Here is a 21,931-nt window from a genome sequence, read left to right as displayed (position 1 = left end):
CAATAGCTCTACCTTTAATAGTGCCGAGACCATTGCATTGTAGCCGAGCTGCAGCACAACCTGGCAGAAAGACATTGACAAAGCCAGTAGCTCTTATGAAGGAGAGGCCTATGGGTTTTGCCAATGTTTGCATGCAGAAACCCGATTCGGTTTTATAAAAATGCCAATAATAAAATGATGACGACTGTCACCCACACTCAAATCTCCCCCTCTAAGAGTTACCTCTAACATCAAAGAGACAGGCTTCAACATTTTAGTTTTAGCAGTTCAAGTACATAGTGCCATGTCAGTGGGAAAACACATTCTCCCAACTATTTTCTTACAACCTCCCACATGTCTACTCGAACATGTTGGCATTTATGCGATTCCCATGCTGCTATTTACTTGTAATGCTTCACATTACCATACAACATGCCAATGCTTGATTTTTATTTACAATGCGCAGCACATCCAACCTTTCGGAGGGTAAACTTTGCGGCCATCTTGGTATGGAGCAGATCACGATTGTACGTGGCGTTGCGAGTTGTGTTTTCTTATCGGCAAAACATGATTACGCTCGCAGCCACGCGCATGATACCCACGTCCTTATGCCACGCGCTATTCGATTACTCGTGAGAACGGACCCCCTATGGTTGGGCTAGCGCCCAGTCGGTGGTTGGAGAACTGCCAACGAGAAGAGAACTACCGAGTCGAGAAGTACGATAGACATAGAGAGCGGACAAAGCATTGGGAGGGATGTGGCCTGGACGGAAGGAGGAGGGAGAGGGGTCCCGAGGACCAAGGAGCTTGTCTGCAGGTGGAGGTGAAGGCGGAGGCCGCGGAGGGACCGGGCAGGCACCTGGTATCATGTCCTCCTCCACGGCGCCCGTGGGCATTCTCAGTGCCGTTACTGCGAAGACCAAGAGTAAGAAAAAACACTTTGTGCAGCAGAAGGTGAAGGTGTTCCGGGCCAGCCAGCCCCGCCTCAGTGTGCTGATGTGGGGTCTCAATCATTCGGTAAGAACACCGGTAGAGCACAGGGGCAATAGAGGAACACTCACATGAATAGGTGGGGGGGGGGGGGGGGGGGGGATGTGTGTGTTCAAGTGGCTAACACTTGAAATGAACCACCAAAACGGACGAGTAAGTGAGAAAAAGTTCTACAAAACGGTCGAGAGACTAGGTGAGCATATAGCTGGCAAGTTTTCATTGTGATCATGTGTTGACATTTCTATGTGTTCAAGGTGATTATGTATGACATTTATATGTGTTCATGGTGATTATGTGTGACATTTCAACATCTTGGTATCACACTTTGTGTGACCCACGAGTGGGAGCAAAGTAGACATTCCAATGTAACGAACGAGTTACATTTCACAGATGACTCGTCTTTTATGCATTCTAATGGTATTTAAACGATATTAAAACAAACATTGGTAATGCTTCAGCTTCGCCTATGTAATTAATAGTTGTTTTAATCAACCATCGTCTGGGAGATGGAAGGAGCTCCATGACAGATAACACGGGAGGGGAGAGGATGTGGCACTGTCAGTTACCTGGCCAAAGAGAGGGCATGAAATAGCTGAAACAGGATCATAAATTCAAAGCAGTTCTGATCAGGGGCCCTCCAAAATATGTTTGGCCAGGGTCCCCGAAATCCTTAAGATGTCCCTGGGCCCATATTACATTCATGCAGTCTCTCACATAAATGTTTTGTTTTTGAGACCTGACCAACGACCCCGCCGCCGCCAGAGCCAACCTGCACGAAGGAATGAGAGAGGTAGCCGAGTGGATGACGATGAGCCGCCTGAAGCTGAACACAGATAAGACGAGGTCCTCATCCTGGGCTCCTCGCCCTCCGCCTGGGACGACTCCTGGTGGCCCCCCGCCCTGGGCACCGCACCCAAACCGACGGACCACGCATGCAACCTGGGTTTCATCTTGGACTCCTCCCTCTCCATGACCAGGCAAGTCAACGCTGTCTCCTCGTCATGCTTCAACATCCTGCGCATGCTGCGGAAGATCTTCCGGTGGATCCCCACAGAGACCAGGAAGACCGTCACCCAGGCCCTCGTCACCAGCCGACTGGACTACGGCAACGCACTCTACGCCGGAACCACCGCCAAGATCCAGAAGAGGCTCCAGCGCATCCAGAACGCCTCAGCCAGACTCATCCTCAACATCCCACGACACAGCCACATCTCCGGACACCTAAGAGACCTGCACTGGCTCCCGGTCAACAAGAGAATCACCTTCCGCCTCCTTACCCACGCACACAAAGCTCTCCACGACCAAGGCCCGAACTACCTCAACAACCCGATCAACTTCTACGCTCCCAAACGCCACCTCCGTTCCGCCAGCCACGCCCTCGCCGCCGTCCCACGCATCCGCAGAGCCACTACAGGAGGAAGATCCTTTTCCTACCTGGCCGCCAAGACCTGGAACTCCCTCCCGGCCGACCTGCGCCTGACCCAAGACCACCTCTCCTTCAGGAAGAAGCTCAAGACCTGGCTGTTCGAGCAGTAGCGGCACCCCCCGCCAGCGCCTCGAGACCCTACGGGTAGGTAGCGCGCTATATAAATGTCTTTGATTGATTGAGAGCTTTAGTATGTGAAGTCCTCAACAGAACCTGCTCCTAAAAGACGAAATCACTATGCATCAGTGTTATGTATGGCTGCCTATTAGCACAGTATGCAGTGAGTTCAGATATTATGCCTATCCAGTCCTTAGTCTCACTGATGAGACCACCAAACAGTGCTAGTGTACCCACCTACAAACGTGTACATTTGTGGGCATTACCAAACTCCTCTCTGACCCCTTTCCATTCTGGAAATGGTGGAAGATTAAGTCCAGCTAATGGCTGAAGTAACTGCCCTGCAAGTATTATAAGGTAGTAACACATCACCTCATAATTGCTGGGGCTGTTTGTAGAAGGCTTTTTCCATGGGTGAAAATGTATTCCCCATGGAGAATTTGTTTTCATTTTCACAGAAGGCTCCATTACGCCTATGCAGAATTTTCTGCAATGGAGAACTCCGTAGAGGGAAAATTGATCCTTTAGGTAAAGTGACATGGCAGTCCCAGAGGTGTACCTGATAACCTGTGCTTGGCACAGATTTCTAGACATACTTCTAGGAATGTTTGTGAATAGAAAAACACATGTAAAAGTGCACTCAGCCAGACATGCACTGTGTACCTTCACACATTTTGTGAGTAGGGCCCACAATGTCTAGCAGTGTGCATAAGAGCAACATCATGTTTAATTTTGGGTGCATAAGAGCAACTACATGTTCAATTTTGGGCCTCTATGCATAGCATACATACAAATGCACTACACCTTTGAGTACATTTAATTGCACGCAGACAATATTTAACATTGAAAAGACACCAAGCCACTTAAACAAATCCGAGTGGCGAGGAGCATCTAGAGATGGGTACAGGATACTCACATTCATTCAGCTTAACCAAGCTAAAACATTGCTGGTAGCTGTTTGCATCAAGAGAAGGCCGTCACTGGCCTCCCTAGAAATCCTATGCATCCTTGATCTGGTTGACAAGGTCAGATCCTTGGGTTATTTTTGACACCGAGACCCAATAATGCTGTAGTGAAAATAGCTCCCACCAAGTCAACATACTCAAACCCATTCTTCTGATTACTTGCCGTAAGATTTTTTTACTGGTAGGAGGCACATCTTAACAACTGTAATTAGCTGTAGGAACCTCCTCTCACAAGTAAAAGGAGAACAGAATGTCAAGATGGTAGCCATTTCTGGGCTCAGGAGAAGAGCTAATATTTCACCTGTACACAGAACACTAGATAGCCTACCATTACCAGGCTGCATTAGGCTTAAGATCTTATGCTTGGTGTATAAATATCTGCACCTCAAATCTTGACCCCTGATTTACCAGTATTCTAGCCAGTGCTACGTAGCAAGGCTAGAATCATGTTATCAGTCCCCAGATACAATTGGACTAAACGGGTGGCAAGTGAGCGCTTAGGGGAAATCCGAGTCAAAGGAAGTACTACCTTCAGATATAAGCACTCTTCTTCATACATACGCTCAAACGGGTAGCTGAAATCTGATTTTAGTGGTTGAGGAGACACTAAGACCAGTGATAAGCGTCAACCTTGACGTGGTGGGAGCTTTACAAATGCTGTCAATCATTCACAACGTTTTTTAAAGTAAAAAAAAAACCTGTCTGTTGGCTTTGCTATTGTTGACATTGTAGTACTTTACTACACCAGGAAAACAATTTCTTCTTTCTAAAAATGATGTTAAAGACCTTAAGTAATGTTAAACGAGGTACACAGATCTGGATATTCAGTATTCTGAGTGGTAACACAATCTGGAGATGAAGTGGGAGCGATTTACAAAATCATGATGAAAGAGCGAGGCCAGGGAGATGGGGCAGAGAAGATGAACAGCCAAATGTGTGGGAGTACAAGTCTTAAATTGAACATCAAGATAAATAGAAATCCATAGTCGGGAAGCAGCGTGGAAAACATGTAAATTCCTGTATATTTGCTCTTTCTAAGAATAAATGTAAAATGTTATTTAGCCTTAGACACTTAGGGTGCCGATTTCAATGTCTGATGGAAAGGCTCAGACAGACAGTCGGATTCTCCTAGACTGTGTCGGAACCCATCCGCCAGACTCGATCAGAAACATTTCTGACTGACTGATTGCGATGCTCGCGGTCGGTAGGGTAACCGTTTGGTCTTTCTGAATCAGTCCATACCGGCATTCGGAGAATCCGAGTCTGTCAGAGACGATTCGTACAGCTCAACGTACAGCGTTTCTGACTGACTGATTATAATGTCGGAGTCTGACAGCTTTTTTGACATGGTCTGTCCAACACAAAAAGGCTGTTGGAAACTGACCTTGGGGGCCCATCGCAGGCCCCCTTTCATTCTGAGGCCTGCAGTTGGTGGCTGTGGGGGTACCACCCTATAAGACCATGCAGTGTGGCATGCACCATGGATTTGCCCGCAAAAGGGTGCATGATTTTCCACAGACACCCATTTTACCCATAGTAGCCTGTGTTGTCGGTCGGAACACAGTCTCCACTTGAAGTCAATGGGAGTCTTTCCGAACGGTGTTCGGAAGCATCATAATCGGTTGGGCGTAATCACCGACTGCGAGCCGGTCAGAGCCGATTCGACAAGGAGTCGGGCGGTTTAGTTTCTGACCGACATTGTAATGAGGCCCTAAATGTTTTACTTTCCTGCCCACTCACTACATTAATTTTCCATCGGTTTAGTGAGCAAAGCACGTGTAAAGTGGCTGCGAGGTGGTTTGTATAGCCGTAGCAGCCAAATAGGAGAGGGCAATAACGTTGTCCATGGTGGAGGAGTTTGGCCATTTACAAGTCCCTTCTTGTGGGAATCCCTGGATTTGTCAGGGTCGACAAAGTCTTTTTGCATAGGCTCCCCATTCATTTGCCAGAACAATGTTATCCTTGTGATTTCTACTTGTCAGTCTATTGACATATCCCCAGAATCCCCTGGTCTTGCTGGGTGAGTGATGCACAAGAGTCTTCCAACTTAAGCACATAATTTGTCAATCTGTGCTTGTTCCGTTGGGACAGCTGTTGTATAGTTATGAGTCATCGCCTCTTTGCAAGTTCTTATCCCATTCCGATGAAAGATTGTTCGTAAGTAAACTCGCCTCTGGTGTAGCAATACAGAACACCAGCAAACCATGTGCGCTGCCAACTCAGAATGGTATTGGCACAGACTGCACTGCCTGTGACCTGTGGGAATGTTCTTCCAGTGAAGCCTATATTCCCATATGGGCAGAGTTAGGAGCCTTTGTCCGCAGTATGTTCTGTAGGGCTTGTTGCCATTCCAACCAACTAATGTTTCTTAATTCTATGACCAAACACCATGACTTTGGTTTTCGTGGCATTTGGATGCAGAAGGTTTTTTGCAATATATATGGGGAATATGTCCAAGGCTATCTTCATAGTGATTCTAGTTTGATCCAGTAGCACTGGGTTGTCCACATACTACATGATGGGGAGTCTGTTAGGGCCTAGCTAAGGTGGGAAGATGTTTTCTTTCAGCAATTCCACGCTGCAGTGTATACGTTGAACAAGGTGGGAGCAAAGATGCATCCCTGCTTTAGCACTTTGTTTGTATAGATTTTTGCAGTAGTACGGTTCTGGGATCTTGTTCTGGTCCCATGTGTCTGTGTACAGTGCTGTGATGGCTGCAAGGAGTTTCCTCCGAATTTCCCGCTTCACAAGTTTTGACCAAAGTATGTTTCGGTCAATGACGTAGAAAGCGGCGCTGTAGTGAACAAATCAAGCATAAAGTTGAGGTAAAGTAGTTTCTGTAGCTTTAGCTGCCAAATAGGAGAGCGCAATAACGTTGTCCATGGTGGAGGAGACTGGCCATTATCAAGTGCCTTCTTAATGGAAACCCTTGTTTTGTCAGGGTCGATATAAAGTCTTGTTTCTTAGGCTACCCATTAATTCGCCAGAAAGGCGTTCTCTTTGTGAGTTCTACTTGTCAGGCTATTGACATAGCCCCTGAATCCCCTGGTCTTGCTGTGTGCTAGCAGGGAGTATATATATTTCCATTCCTCCTCTATTTGATTTTGGTTTAACATCCAGGATGGTTTTTTGTGTAATTTCCTTGCCTCTTACAGCATACTTTCCATTTGTGAGCTCTTCTCTCTTCAGTGGAGTAGATCTGCACACCGTCACTTCCATTTGCTCTCTTTGAATTATTTGTTGTCAAGATGCGAGAGCGGCCTTTCTCTTTAGGCACTCTTTGGGAGTTCCTATGCTTGTGTGCAGTTAAGGCTTCATATAGCTTTTCCGTTATCTCTGCTCAATGTTTATCAATTCCCGTGGTCTGGAGAGCACAAAAGAGTTTCTATTGTGAGTATCTGGCCATGCATGCAAAGCCTCATTTGATTCTTTTTGTTGCTTGGCCAGCTTTGAAGGGGAGTATTTGGCCTGCCGAATTGTATTCTCCCTGTGTCATCCTACTCACATTGACCACAATGAGTAGAGGATGATGGTCACTTTCGGTTCTGTGTTGGACTTGATAGCTTACACATCTACCTAAAAGCTTCTTATTTAGGAATATTTAATCCAATGTTCAGATGGTTTTGAACGAGGGCTTTGATTTACTCCACACTGGACCTGTTTGAGCCCAACTCAAATTTGCTGAAGCAAGTTTCCAGAATGTTTTGACTGCAGTTCCCTTGACTTGTCTCAGGGTGACACATGTCTCATGTGCTAAAGTCTCCTGCTACTAGGCACTCCTACCCCAGGTGCTCAGCCTATTAATGCCATTTATGGTAAGGTGATACCAAAGGGGATGAAAGACGGAGTGTTTGAACAATTCAAACACTCACCCCCAGTCAACTGATCTGGGTTTAATCCATCATCATTCTTTAGCTCACTCCACCACCCCAGTTCAGAGATGGCCATATGCAAATTAGTCTGACCCTGTGCCTCATGGAAACAGTCCAGCCCGAACTGCCAAGCCATGTCTTCTCTGGACCAGAAACAAGCAACCTGGGACCAGTTTCGGATTCATAATCCACATCAGCCAGGCTATCTTGAATCCAGTGGTAGAGTGAACAAGGGACCCACTTCTGGGCATACCCTGCCAACTTAAGGCGAACAAAGCGATACCAAAGGAGATGATGGACGGAGTGTTTGAACAAATCAAACACTTGCCCCCAGTCAACTGATCTGGGTATAATCCATCATCATTCTTTAGCTCACACCACCACCCCAGTTCAGACATGGCCATATGCAAATCAGTCTGACCCGGTGCCTCATGGGAACAGTCCAGACCGAACTGCCAAGCCATGTCTTCCCTTGACCGGAAACAAGCATTCTGGGTCCGGTTTCGGATTCATAATCCTCATCAGCTAGGCTATCTTGAATCCAGTGGTAGAATGAACAAGGGACCACGTGGGCTAATGGTTCTACTGTGCAGTGTCTCTTTCCTGGGCTCCTGTCATCTGGACTATGATCTTTTTTTCTAAAAGCTGGGGAATGATTTGTGTGATACTGCTCAAAATGCTATTTGAAGATTTTCGTTGCCATAGGTGGGGTGATCTCTGAGATAGGATGTGGGGATATCTTTCCATTGCACAGTTGTTTGAGTATACCCCAATCTTTGAATTGCTCTTTTTCTGCAACTATATTTTGACCAACAGCTGTAACTGCCTGTGAAAAGCTGGCATGGTATATGGTGTACACTCATGTAAGTGGGCACCTTGCACCAATCCAGACAATGCTTATGGTGATTTTAGTGGTCGTAGATCACCTTAGAAAGCTCTCTAAGTGGTTGCTGCGGAGAACAGCCTCCAGCCTTAGTCCAGAAGGAGTGTAAAGCAGCTTGTTTTACCAGCAAATAATCTTATAGGTATAGATTAAGAGAAAAAGAACCACACTGTGTGTTTATAAAATATGTATTTATTATAAGACATTCACTAACACATACAGATATCTCTTAGCCTGAGATACACACAATACTTTTCAATAGAAACAGGTAAGTACCACGAAATACACAGTGGTCACCAGGGGAGCCCAAACCATATACTAAGATAGTGGTATGGGAACCACAATTCAAGTTAACACTATACCCAGAAGACGTAGGAACCACCCAAGGTAAGTAACCAGGAGCCCCACAGAGCCCGTGTGTAAAGTGGGAAAACGACCACAGGGTCAATGCAAGTCAGTTGGTAAGTCGCGGTTGCAATTTTAAGGATGGATCCTTCCCAGTGGCCCCTGAAGAAATCATGTGGCAGACAGGAGTTTGAAGAGCCACCCTACCCGTGGATACCCTAGGACCCAGGATACCTACACCAGGCAAGCCTGGTGCATTGGTGTGAATTGGCATCAGAAACCACAGTCGAACCCAATGGAGTACTTCAGGAAGATACCACTGCTGGAGAAGGTGAAAGTGTCCGGTGGAACCCAAAGGTGGATTCGGGAAGAGAAGTACCTGCAAGCAGAGGGGACAGAGTCTATGCCACTCAGGCAGTGCTTAATTTGTAAAATATGAAGTCCAGGTGCTCCAAAAGTTTGTCGGAGGGCTTACCCACTTTCCCCAGCTCCACCCTGTTCCTCCACTTGCTACACCCACATCCTCTATTGGCTCCACTCACATCCTCAACTGGCACTGCTGAAAGCCAGATGTCATTTCCATTCTGCAATCCAGCAATAGAGCCTTCCTCAAAAAATGTTTTGATAGGATGTTCCCCCGCCTTGCGAAAATTGTGAAAAAGATTAAATCAAAAGTGTATTTAAATCACAATTTTGGAACTACTTAGCTAAAATGACTAACATATTGAAAAGAGACAGGTGAAATAGTCCAGTGCTCTGTGCCAGTTTGTGAAAAGGACAATACTGGGGTATGTGCAAAAGTGCTTTTTTTTGTCATTTTTTACTTAAACCATAAGTGCAGCAAACTAATTGTCTAATTATTTGTCATGAGCTCAAAGAGACGGCCTTCCGGGTGACCTCATGAGGGTTTACCCAGCGGAATGGGGAAGGATCATAGCAGCTCTCCTAAATGATATTATGAGGGGAGGAGTAGTGCCAGAATCCTGGAAAGGGGCGGTGGTGGTCCCGATTTACAAAAAAGGGTGTAGGGAGACCCCGGGCAACTATCGCCCCATAAGTCTGATAGACTCCACCCAAAAGATAGCTGGTAAAGCTATCCTTGGTAGGATTCTCCATTGGGTGGAGGAGAAACAAATCCTATCAGACTTCCAGGCAGGTTTCCGGGCTGGTATGGGGACAATAGAGCAGGTGTTTAGGCTGTCCCTTTTGGGGTGGAAGGTGGTGGAACTAGGCAAGGGTAGTCTTTACTTAGCCTTTATAGACTTGAAGACTGCCTTTGACCTAGTCCCCCGGGAAGAGCTTTGGAGGGTGCTTCATGAGTTGGGATTACCACCTTACATCTTGTCCCTTCTCATAAGCCTTCATGCCCACACCTTTGCACAGGTCCGTTGGGGTAAAAACGGAGAGCTCACTGAGAAGATACCAGTGTCCAGGGGCGTAAGACAGGGCTGCGTCTTGGCGCCCACCCTATTCTCACTATATCTGAATGGGGTGGTAAAACACCTTCAACAAGAACCAGCCGACGCCCCCTGTCTTGGAGGTGTCCGCATCCCAACCCTGCTTTTTGCGGATGACACGCTCCTGATCTCGAAGACCCCACAAGGCCTGCAGAAATTACTAACACGATTCCAGGAGTTCTGTGCTGCAAAAGGGTTAATAATAAATGTGGACAAAACGAAATACTTAGTTGTAAATCCACCTAAAAAATTGGGCCGCCCACCTACACTTAATTCTATCCCCCTAGAGAAAGTAGCCGAATTCGACTACCTTGGTATCCGGATTACGGATAGGATGACTTGGGCAAACCATATTGATAAAATGGTTCTTAATCATAGGAGAGTAGGAGGAGCTCTCATGAGGGAATACAGGGCCTCAACTAGGAGATCACTTACCCCAGTACTCGACATCTACAAGGCCAAAGTAGCGACATCAGCCTTGTATGGGGCAGAACTGTGGGGCCACTGCCGATTGGATGCCCTAGTGACAGCGGAGAGCAAGCTTTTAAAATCTTTCATCTCTGTTCCACCGAGCACACCATCAGTACCAGTGTGGATGGACACTGGATGTAAAAACATCAAAGACCAGGCCCAGCTTCGCCCGCTCCTGTTGTGGACACGGATTTGGAGGAGCGAAGAATTAAAATCCTATGCTGATGCCCTGGGAGATATGAGCCAGGGGGGTTGGGCTAAGATAAGATGGTTAACCGACACCAAAAAGCTTTTGGAGAATATCGGCCTAGGAGATTGCTGGTCATCTCGTTCAGCCCCTCCAAAAGAAGTTGTCAAGGCGCTTTATTGGAAATGGACTGCGGAGCGTCTAATTACAAACTGCAACCACTGCAGGTCCACGGCCGCCTTTCTACAAATTAAAGACACTGTGGCCTTTGAACCCTACCTGGACTTGATCACTCTCCCCTTTGACCGAGCTCTTTATTTTAAATTTAGAGTTGGTTCCCTCCCGCTAGGTGCTCTGGTATCGAAATGGTCACTAGCGGCCCGTACTTCTCCTAACTGTGCATGTTGCCCGAGTAAGGTTGAGTCCATTGTGCATGTCTTATTTGAATGCCCGGATTACGCAAGGCCTAGGAGTCTCTGGCTGAAACCACTCTGCCGAAACATGGGCACTCGTAGTTATTTAGTAGCCTTGCGTATCCTAAGCACGGACACTTCCCCCCCTATTGTGTGCAGAACAGCTAAATTTTTAAAGCAGTTTTGGCTTATTCGATGTAAGAGATTGTCAGTAGCTGTTTAATTCTCTTTTTAGTTAACTTATCAACGGTCTTTTACGTCCTTTTATCTCTTTTAATATTTTATACTGACTTCTTGTGGCAATGATTTTTTTGTACATTATATTGATTGTATTATAAATGTGCTTATAAGATATCTTGCATATCGAATAAAAGCTTATGACTGACTGACACTAAGCTGCAGTAGAAAATTGTCACCTCTGTAGCAAGTAGCCTACACCCCCCCCAGTCATATTGTCCCCTGTGATGTTAAACACACCATCCCCAAACCGGACGCAATCCCCGATATCCTACCATACCTGTAAATCTGCAGCTATTATCGAGTTAAAGGGTATTCCGTTTGTCACTACCTTTGCTAGACTCAACAGGATATTTTCACATCTATGCCTGAATTAATCCAATGACGCAAATCAGGGTGAAAGCTTTACCCATCATGACTCCTAGTGTACCCTATAAACAAATGCTGGCCACTCAGTCAGTTCTACACAGCACATGTTTACCATCTGTGAGTTTGCACAAGAACCAGACTGCCAGACCTACCCAAGCATCACACCTTTGAAACTCAAGGTATTTCTGCTATTGGATTAGTGGTACAAAAATAAAGTGTTAAGGGTAACGAGGTTATAGCCCCAAAAGCAGGTGGGACTAGGAAATATCCGAGGAACATTTTGAATTCTCTAAGCTCTTTGTGCACATGTAAGAATCTGTTGAAGAGGACTGATTATTCAGGTAGTCTCTGTGGCCAAGGAACAAATTGAAGTTAGTGCAACATTAACACCTAATGGCCATTTAATATAATCAAACTGGTCTGCGTCTCTAGAGTGTACTGCAATCAAGGGGTTGCAGTCTGTCAACCACTTTTAGGGAAGGTTATGGAAGCACAAACGGAAGCCTCTACAGAATATAATTGTAATTATTGTACAGATATTACAACAAGAAATAAGTGTGTTGACAATATTAAACTAGATACACCTGGCACTGCATGGATCTTAGCTTCCTGCTTACAAAAAAACAAGTCAAAATTTCTACATGCCTCATGCCAATTCAGAATGACACATGCAATATTGGACACAAGATTGATCCCTTTGCTAATCATCAATGGAAGATCCTAAATGCCAAATTGTTGTCTGATTAATTTATTAGGGTTTCTTGAACCCAGGAACATTTATTAGCAGACGGGCCATAATAGGTGGTTTTGGCATGAGGGTGCAAAATATTTCAAGGAACTATTGGCATCACAGAGCTTGACATTGTGCTTTTGGCTCTTGTGAAAACAAATTAAGTCAAAGCCAATAGCCTGGCTTTCAGAAAGTAGAGGGAACACAGGCTTGTCCAAACGCTACAGTAGTGGTAATGATGACAATAGTAATAGTAGTGATAAGGGTGGTAGGGAGGTTGGTAATGGAGGAGGCATGGTTATAATGGTGATGTTCGTAATGATTGTGGTAGTGGCTATAGCTCACTGAAATTGTGAGCATAATCATTTAAAAAGCCTACTGCAATAAGAACAAAATACTGAAAATAATCCTTTCCTCTACAGACTGCACATGTGTGAGCTAAATAACTGAGTGAGTGTTGACTTGGTGTATTTTCAGATGAAAAGTAATCCCTCATGCATGACAAGCCAAGCACTCCATAGGAGGTGAAATCATACGCCAAGCAGGCAACTGCAAGAGGTTTGAGAGAAATTCTCATATGGACTTAGCAACACCCCACTGAATGCATACTTTAAAGAACTAGTAACAATATGTCTGCAGATAGCAGCACTGTCAAGTCAGGCCTAAAATCCTAGAAAAAGGCTAGTTTGTCAAAACAGGAGATTTGTGCGTGGACCTACAAACGGGCGAAGGTGTGTGTGTTTCGGTGGAAGCAGGCAAGGAAAAATATCTCAACTCAAAGTGGATTGCTTACAATTATTGTTCACTTACCTATAAAAGACAGAAGAGTGGAAATTGACTAGCCAACAAGTAAATCAGGAAGTTACCTGGCAAAAGTATGATTTTAAAAAAGGTACATACTGCAGCACAGGAAAGAGGCCAACAACGTCAGGCTCAGCTTGACATGTTCATGAGCCTGTCATGTCTACTGCATTGTCACCTCTCAGAGCACTGGTAACTCAGGAGATGTTGTGATTTCCATATAAGGTAATTTGTGGTCATGTGCCAGATAAGAAAGAGAGTTAGTGCAAAACTTTTCCAAAGACATGTCTTGGAGTGTCAAAGATGTTTTCCGTGTGACGGACAATAAATTCTCCTAAATACGCTTGAGTATTCGTTGGCTTCTAAGGGCTATTGAAAAGCCCTTCAAGTTCTACCATAGAATAAAATTGCACTTGAATATATTTTGGTGGCTGAATCTATTCCTAGCTCTAACTCCTGCTGCACCACTGCCGCCTCCTCAGCGCTGGATTGAAATATATAATAGGCCCAGGTGAGCACCAAATTAAAAGTGTCCCACATTAGCAAATCAGATTGCTAACAATATGTGGACCACGTTTGCAAAGCAGGGCAGTTATGAATTTTTACAGACCTGCTGTATAAGTGTTTCGCAAGGTATGCAAGCATGCATCCATTTGTGCTTGCTGTAAGCAATGTTTGTGTTAATATCCGGAAATCAACTGTAAAAATCAGCACTCCAAACCTTAAACCAGACCCATAAACCAATAAAAAAACAGCCCATGCACAGATATGTGAGGCCAGCCCTTCAGGCACTGCCAGATTTTCCTGTAGGTGTCAAATCAATAAAGGGTTCTGGCCCATAATCAGTAAGGCTGGACATCTCTATAATGGACACACCAAGACAAATGCCAATACTGATATGAGTGCCACATGTGATTGTGTCGAATGAAGTGGGAATAGATATCAGATTTTCCTGTAGGCCAGTCCACTCCTGCACCGCTTACATAGACAGCATTGCAGAATGTTATCCCGCTCCGGTTCCTCTTGATGCCATGCAAAAAGCTGCAGTTGTTAATTGTTTGTCGAGTATTATCAATGGCCTTTCCTTTGTACACAACCACTGGTGCTACTGCTTTCTGCACATTCATACACACTACTGTGCTGAGGGTACCCAGGTGCTGCTAAAAATGTTATTAGTAGATGACATCATGCACCTCAAATAGTGCCTATTTGATATAGAGTAATGAAACCCACTGCATTCTCTGTAAGCGAATCTAAAAATACTGAATTTCTTCTACGAACTTCCTACTCTCACAAATGCCTGGTAAGGTGAACTCCTAAGTTGATTGGTGACAGGGCAGTAGTTTGTTTACTCAGTGCCACATGGCAAGACCCTCACTAACCTACTAATATGGTGACACTTTCCACTGCCCATTACAGACGTGGCAGTTGATGGCAGAGCAGAGTGAAATCAAACTGCTAGCCTATGAAAATATACTTTCAGCCCTGCCCATTGAGCCTCTAAAAAGCTAACAGTGGCTTTGATTATTTAAAAGGCTAATGTTGTCTTCCATCACACTTTACATTAAACCTTAAGTGCAGCAAACTCAGGCCAATTCCTGCTCTATCTCCGGTGAAAAGTAAAATCAAAATACATTCTGAAATCTAGCAATCGCCACATAGCAGTAGGGAGTTTAATGCATTGATGTGTAACAAAGAAAATGTTCAACTAACCAGTCATAACAAATCACCAATACGCAGAGAAGCATGTAACCCTGCTGATCTCCGGTTTCCACTAAAATTAGAATATGTATCCAAATTATAATGTTCATACACTGTCTACACCACTATATAAAGTAAGATCATCATCAAGACAGCTTACCAAAGCTGCAAAGATTTTCACAAGTTTTCCCGAACTCAGGACACCAAAATCTAACCACACCTTCTTGCCAAAAACGGGAACATATTAACTGCATCCAAAAGCTCATAACAACATGATTAATAAAAAATAAGTAGACAATCCTTCCTGATGGGTGGAAGTGGAACACACCGTACCCCAATATTTAGGACTGTATTTCCAATAATCATGATACTCAAAGTTTAATTACAACAATTTACGTCCGTGACTACGCGCAAGAAAAATCAGCGTTGACAACTTACTGGGTTACGTAATGTTAATGCAGTTACGGTTACATCCTTTATTAACAGGCCTGTTGGCTGTGGCACTATGGAGCCTTGGCTTCATATACTTACCTGTCCTTTCAAAACTCGAACTTTCACAAGACCTCTGGCTCTCACATGATCAGGAGCCAAAGTATAAATACGGAGCCCCTCAGGTGCTTGATGCCTGGCATTGAGAATTCATGGGTGGGCTCATTTGAAATTACTGATTGAGTTTTTTGAGTTCTTAGAAAGGGACCGTCTGTGACTTTCGAGAGAGAATATTAGAGTTGTGGGACAATATATGGACTTCGGATCAAGTGCTAACACATAAGGAACCTTGAACTTCATAATGAATTGCATGCAAAGTATTTTGGTTACATTTTCTAACCCTTTTGTTTTTGAGGATTGCACACAGTGTCCAGCGAAAGTGCCATGATTGCTCGAAGTTGGACTCGGAGGAGTCATTACGTAACGTTCATTATGGCTTGCTCATTCATACCAAGTTTACACTGCAACCACCCCGGTGATCACGCACAAGAAAAAGCAGCATTGGTTGATTACTTACGGCTTTACAGTTACGGTGAATGCCTTTAGAGGCTTGCTGCTGCACACTGCACAACACACTGCTTCAAATAATAGTGCCGTTGTACTCAGCTGCTGGTGCGTGCGTCGTAACTCGTGCATGTTTGCCTCCCCCTCATGAATGACGATAAGGCGGCTGGCTGGATGGAGCGTGGAATAAAAAAAAGAAAGTTAAACGCGCTGCCGTGGCTGCCGCAGAGCATACCCACAATCAGAACCAAATCCGGCCAAATCAGTGACCCACCCACCGGCACTACTGACTGAGGGGCAGGCATGGATTTATTATGGGCTAAGCGCTGAGGCACTGTTCACCGAGGAGAGTGGAGACTGAATGTATTTTCGAACACACCTTGTGCACTGCAGTCGTTAATGTAAGTTGCCACTCATGTCGAGACCCAGCCCTGATAAATAAGTGCCAGTGCTAATCACCGGCAGAAATTAAGCGCTGCAGACCAGTCAGCTGACACAAGGGAGTTGGCCGTTTTTAGGTCTCGCCTTTTCCATTCCGAAGGAATGGAAAATGGAGAGAATTCAAGTGCTCAAAATACTCGTCAAACCAAGGGTTTTTTGGTGCGGTTTTCTTCGAGTTCACGTGACCACAGGCACACGCTTTTGGGCCATAAACTTTCATGGCCATCTGTTCCCCAGCTCCAGCACCTCCCCGCACACAGCCTTACTTGGATTTCTCCTCCCCCTCCGGCTTCCCTCCGCACGCCTGCCACACTTCTCCTCCCCTCGCTCGCATTCCCGCCCCCCCACCAGGCTCTCCCGCCCCCATCCGGCTTCCCTCCGTTATCTTTTTCAGTCTCTCGCCCTTTTCTGTCTTGTCTCTTCCTCTCATTCGCTGTCACCCTCCTGTTCCCTCTCTCCCAGTGATCAGTTTTTTTTCACTCGTCCTTCCATCAACACCCTTCCTCTTTCCAGTTCCACGTTTACTCGATCGGTATTGTTCTTTTCCATGCTGCCCTCTCGCCTTAGTCTTCCCAGAACACGTCTCTCCTTGGGGGCGAATGCCTCTCATTTCTAAAAAGGAAGTCACGTTTTTCTGTGAACAGCGAGTTGTGCCAACAATACAAATGGGTCGCTGATGCGAGCCCAGGAGTTCCGTATGCGCACACCACCCCCGTCAGTATCACCGCAACCACCACCACTACAATTCACCTCACACACTTCCCATTAATGGACCCAGCAATGTCTGCAGCTGCACGAGGGGGTGTGGTCACATTCTGGGCTGGAGAAGCATCAGGGTGGCTATGATGCGCAGGATGGTGGGGGCATGGAGGAGGGAGCATCTATCCCAAATGATTTATTCAGATGAGGGAGTATCGGTCAATGACGTTCACCTCTCGTGCGCACCCATCGAAAAATAGCCACTGAATTATCAGGCAACAAATATCAATCTAGATCCGTGCCATCACACTGGGACCAGGTCGTCTTCCCGGCTCGTGCCTTCATTACAAAGTCGTGAAATATTTCCAGATCTGATATCAATTCAATGTATTCCAGAGGCATGCCATCATATTCCAGAACAGAGTCATTTTCAAAAACCCTGTTCTGACTACAGAGCACTCTCACCGGATCCAGAAACCAGGCATCATCCAAGAAACATGTCTCGGGAATTCTTACATCATTTCATAGCCCTTGCTTCGTAATCCAGAACCCGTCATCATTCTAGAAGCGTGGATTCATTTCAAGAATCTTGTTTTCATTCCAGAACATCCTTCACCATTTGATACTCATTGTATACTCATGGCTGCAAACCAGACATTGTTCACACCCAGAAAACAATGTGCTTTCTAGAAACCTATAAGCACTTGTAAAACTAGCGGAAATACATAATATAGTCTCTCTAGAGTCCCTGTCTGTTTGCCTGTGCACACGCGCGTCTAATTATACGTAAGTATATACTGATTTGTATATTAAAAGGTGTTGGAGTGATGGCTGGATTCTATATGCATGCATGTGCAACTAAATATGACAAATGTGTGAGTGCGTGTATACGTACATCTATTTGCATACATGTGCACGTGTAGCTAGACTGATATATATGTATGCTTATGATTGAGTATGCAAAAATATGATTGTATATATTTGTTAATTTCAATACATATTTATATAAGCAATCTAAAGGGTATGAATGGCCATGTGTTGGTGTGTATCTGTGTTGTGCGCGTTTGTGAGCATGAATGTGTGTTGATGAGTGAGGTATTGGCCATGCAAGTGAGAATAAACTTTCCTCGGTTGGTTACTTTACCCTTAAAACAAAAAGCTCTGAGAATTGTATCCATTATTTGGCAGTATCTGGCCTCGGGCTCTCACGCACCAGTAGACAATGTAGTTTCACATCATTTGTCGCAGATGGATGGGGGAGGACCCGCAGGGCCCTCCCCTGGCCCGCCTTTACAGAGCACAGCCATGCACGCCTGCTCGCCTGCTTTACTAGCCCTGCCAAGATTTCCATCAGCCCTTTAGAGAGACTCTCGCACATGCCATTGAGGCGAACTGCAGTCAGAACTACTGGCTGTGAGACATTAGTTCACTCAGTTACCAATCAGATGGGCGGGGGTATTCTGCAAAGGCCTCCCTTACGCTGTAAGAGGCGGCCGCTCACTCGCGCTCTGCCGAGTTCCCTCAGCGCCATCCTCACATCCCTGACGAAATTCTGCTGGCTGGTATCGTAGCGCTTTGAGCACTCACAGCACTGCAATTGAATCATTACCTGCAACGCAGCGCTTTTGCTCCGTGTAACCGCCCGCATAGAAGCAGTATTATTTGCATATCTCTGCTCGCACTGCGCTCGCTTTGCTAAACTTGTACCGTTTTGACTGCTGTTGGTTAATCTGTGCCTTCTCCCCTTTATTTCATACTTTTGTGGCCCCAAGCTCGCCCAGATCGTATTGTCTGCCCCTGCCATTTTGTTTGTTTGTGACTCGGAGCAAGCCCCTCCTCTCCGCCCCGCACCCGCCTCCCCAGCTGCTCCTCCCTTCCTCCGCCCCCCTCCACTCTCCATTTATGTCTGATGTACCCACGCGCAGCGTCCACGCGCTACGTACACGCCAAAGGTGCGCCAAAGGTAAGCCCGTCTACGCCCGTCCGCGCCTGGACCGCGCCCAGCGCCAGAGCCCCTGCCCCTCGCGCTGCCCAGCCCCCCCGCGTTACCTACGATGCCGCCACCCTCCTAGCCCTTAACCCCGGTCGCGCCCCCAACTGCGTCCAAGCCGCTCCGGGACGCACCCATGGACCGTTCTCCTGCTTCTCCTGCAAATTTAGCGGCACCGACAACATCTCCGCTACGACCACACCACAGATTCCCGACCCCAACGACCTACAATGCATCCTGCTCAACACCCGCTCGGTCCACAGACACGCCATCGACCTATGGAACCTACTAGACACCATCTCTCCAGACGTCGCCTTCCTAACGGAAACATGGATGAACGCCTCCTCCGCCCCTGACATCGCCATCGCTATCCCTGATGACTATAAGATCACACGCAAGGACCGCACCGACCATACAGGAGGAGGAATCGCTATCGTCCATAAGAAATCCATCCGCATCTCTACCAGCTCCGACGCCAACCTCGCTAACTCCGAACACCTTCACTTCCAGATCCACATCGACCCCAAGACAACTCTTAGAGGCACCCTCCTCTACAGACCACCAGGACCCCGCGCAAAATTCAGTGAAGACATCACGGACTTCATCACCCCTCACGCGCTCCCCTCCAAAGACTACATCCTTCTGGGAGACCTCAACTTCCACCTTGAAAAGATCAACGACCGCAACACCGCCACCCTCTTAGACAACCTCGCCAACCTCGGACTTAAACAACTGGTCACTTCCCCCACCCACATCGCAGGTCACACACTCGACCCCATTTTCACCTCCAGCAACCATGTCTCCTTCAGCCACACTACGGATCTCATCTGGACTGACCACAGCTGCGTTCACTTCACCTACAACAAGCCGAAACCCATCATCCACCTCCAACCAACTCTACAAAGAAACTGGAACAAAATCACCACGGATCAGATCTCCACATCGCTCCTTCGAACCTCCCCAGCCCTCTCTTCGAACGCCAACGAAGCCGCATCCAACCTCACCCTTTGGCTATCCAACACCGCCGACACCTTAGCACCACTGAAAAAACGTCAACACAAACTTGGCAACAAGAAGGCCTCATGGTTCAACGATGATCTCAAGAAGTCCAAGAAACTGTGCCGCTCCCTTAAAAAGGCCTGGAAAAAAGACCCATCCACCAGCAACAAGGACGCCTTCAAAAGCGCCACCCGTACACACCACCAACTGATCCGAAAAGCCAAGAAAACAGCATTCAAGGATCGACTTGACAACAACGCCCACAACAGCAAGGAACTTTTCAACATCGTCAAGGAATTTTCCAACCCCTCGGCCAACTCCAACGACATCACCCCCTCTCAAACCCTCTGCGACTCCCTAGCCTCTTTTTTCCACAACAAGATTGCTGACATCCACAACAGCTTTGACAACCAACCCGGAAGCCAACCCACCCTACCATCTGCTGACCATCTTCCCCCCGTAAACACCCTTAACGCCTGGAACCCAATCTCCACGGAGGACACCATCCGCCTGATGAATTCCATCCACTCTGGATCCCCCACAGACCCATGCCCTCACCACATCTTCAACAAAGCAGACTCCGTCATAGCTCCGCACCTCCGAGACGTCATCAACTGCTCCCTCAACTCCGCCACCTTCCCGGAAGACTGGAAACACGCTGAACTCACCGCCCTTCTGAAAAAACCAACAGCAGACCCCACCGAACTCAAAAACTACCGCCCCATCTCGCTTCTTCTATTCCCGGCCAAAGTCATCGAGAAAGCCGTCAACAACCAGCTCGCCACCTTCCTCGAAGCCAACAAATCACTCAACCCCTCACAATCTGGCTTCCGAGCCAAACACAGCACTGAGACCGCCCTCATCGCAGCAACAGACGACATTCGAACTCTACTGGACAATGGAGACACAGTCGCCCTCATCCTCCTCGACCTCTCTGCAGCCTTCGACACAGTCTGCCACAGCACCCTTTTACAACGCCTCAGAAACATCGGAATTCAAGGAAAAGCACTGGAATGGATCACCTCGTTCCTCACCGGAAGAACCCAGAGAGTCCGCCTCCCACCATTCAAGTCCGAGGCCTCTGAAATCATCTGCGGCGTACCTCAAGGATCCTCACTCAGTCCCACCCTCTTCAACGTATACATGAGCCCCCTCGCGACCATCGCCCGCCAACACAACCTCAACATCATCTCTTACGCGGATGACACTCAACTAATCCTTTCTCTCACCAAGGACCCCAGCACCGCCAAAACTAACTTACACGAAGGAATGAAAGAAGTCGCCGAATGGATGAAACAAAGCCGTCTGAAACTGAACTCAGACAAAACAGAAGTGCTCATCTTAGGTACATCCCCCTCTGCATGGGACGACTCCTGGTGGCCGGAAGCCCTCGGAAAAGCACCCATCCCGACAGACCACGCACGGAACCTTGGCGTCATCCTGGATTCTTCACTCTCAATGAACAGACAAGTCAGCGCCGTATCCTCTTCCTGCTTTAACATTCTTCGCATGCTCAGAAAAACATTTCGCTGGATCCCCTCCGAAACAAGGAAAACAGTCACCCACGCTCTAGTCACGAGCCGACTGGACTACGGAAACACCCTCTACGCAGGTACCACCGCTAAACTCCAGAAGAAACTACAACGAATCCAAAACGCCTCAGCCAGGCTCATATTAGACATCCCACGCAACGAACACATCTCTGCTCACCTTAAAGACCTCCACTGGCTACCCGTCAATAAGAGGATCACTTTCCGACTGCTTACCCACGCACACAAATCACTCTACGACATCGGACCAGATTGCCTCAACTCTCGACTGTCCTTCTACACCCCCTCCTACCAACTTCGCTCTTCCAGCCAAGCC

At 46.7% G+C, this 21,931-nt stretch overlaps 1 protein-coding gene across 1 annotated transcript in view; it reads left to right on the top strand.

The window, feature by feature from the left end:
• Nucleotides 1-708: 708 nt before the first annotated feature.
• PIP4K2C (phosphatidylinositol-5-phosphate 4-kinase type 2 gamma) overlaps nt 709-21,931 on the top strand; it is a 456,643-nt gene continuing 435,420 nt past the window's right edge. The window contains exon 1 of the mRNA XM_086966576.1: nt 709-996. Within this exon, the coding sequence (XP_086822702.1) occupies nt 736-996 (261 nt within the window). The 5' untranslated portion in view covers nt 709-735. The remainder of the gene's footprint in view (nt 997-21,931) is intronic.

This window comes from Lissotriton vulgaris, chromosome 1_1, assembly GCF_964263255.1.
Source record: "Lissotriton vulgaris chromosome 1_1, aLisVul1.2, whole genome shotgun sequence".
Taxonomy (NCBI): Eukaryota; Metazoa; Chordata; class Amphibia; order Caudata; family Salamandridae; genus Lissotriton; species Lissotriton vulgaris.
Note: the sequence above shows the minus strand (reverse complement) of the source record. Positions and strands in the feature narration are given on the sequence as shown.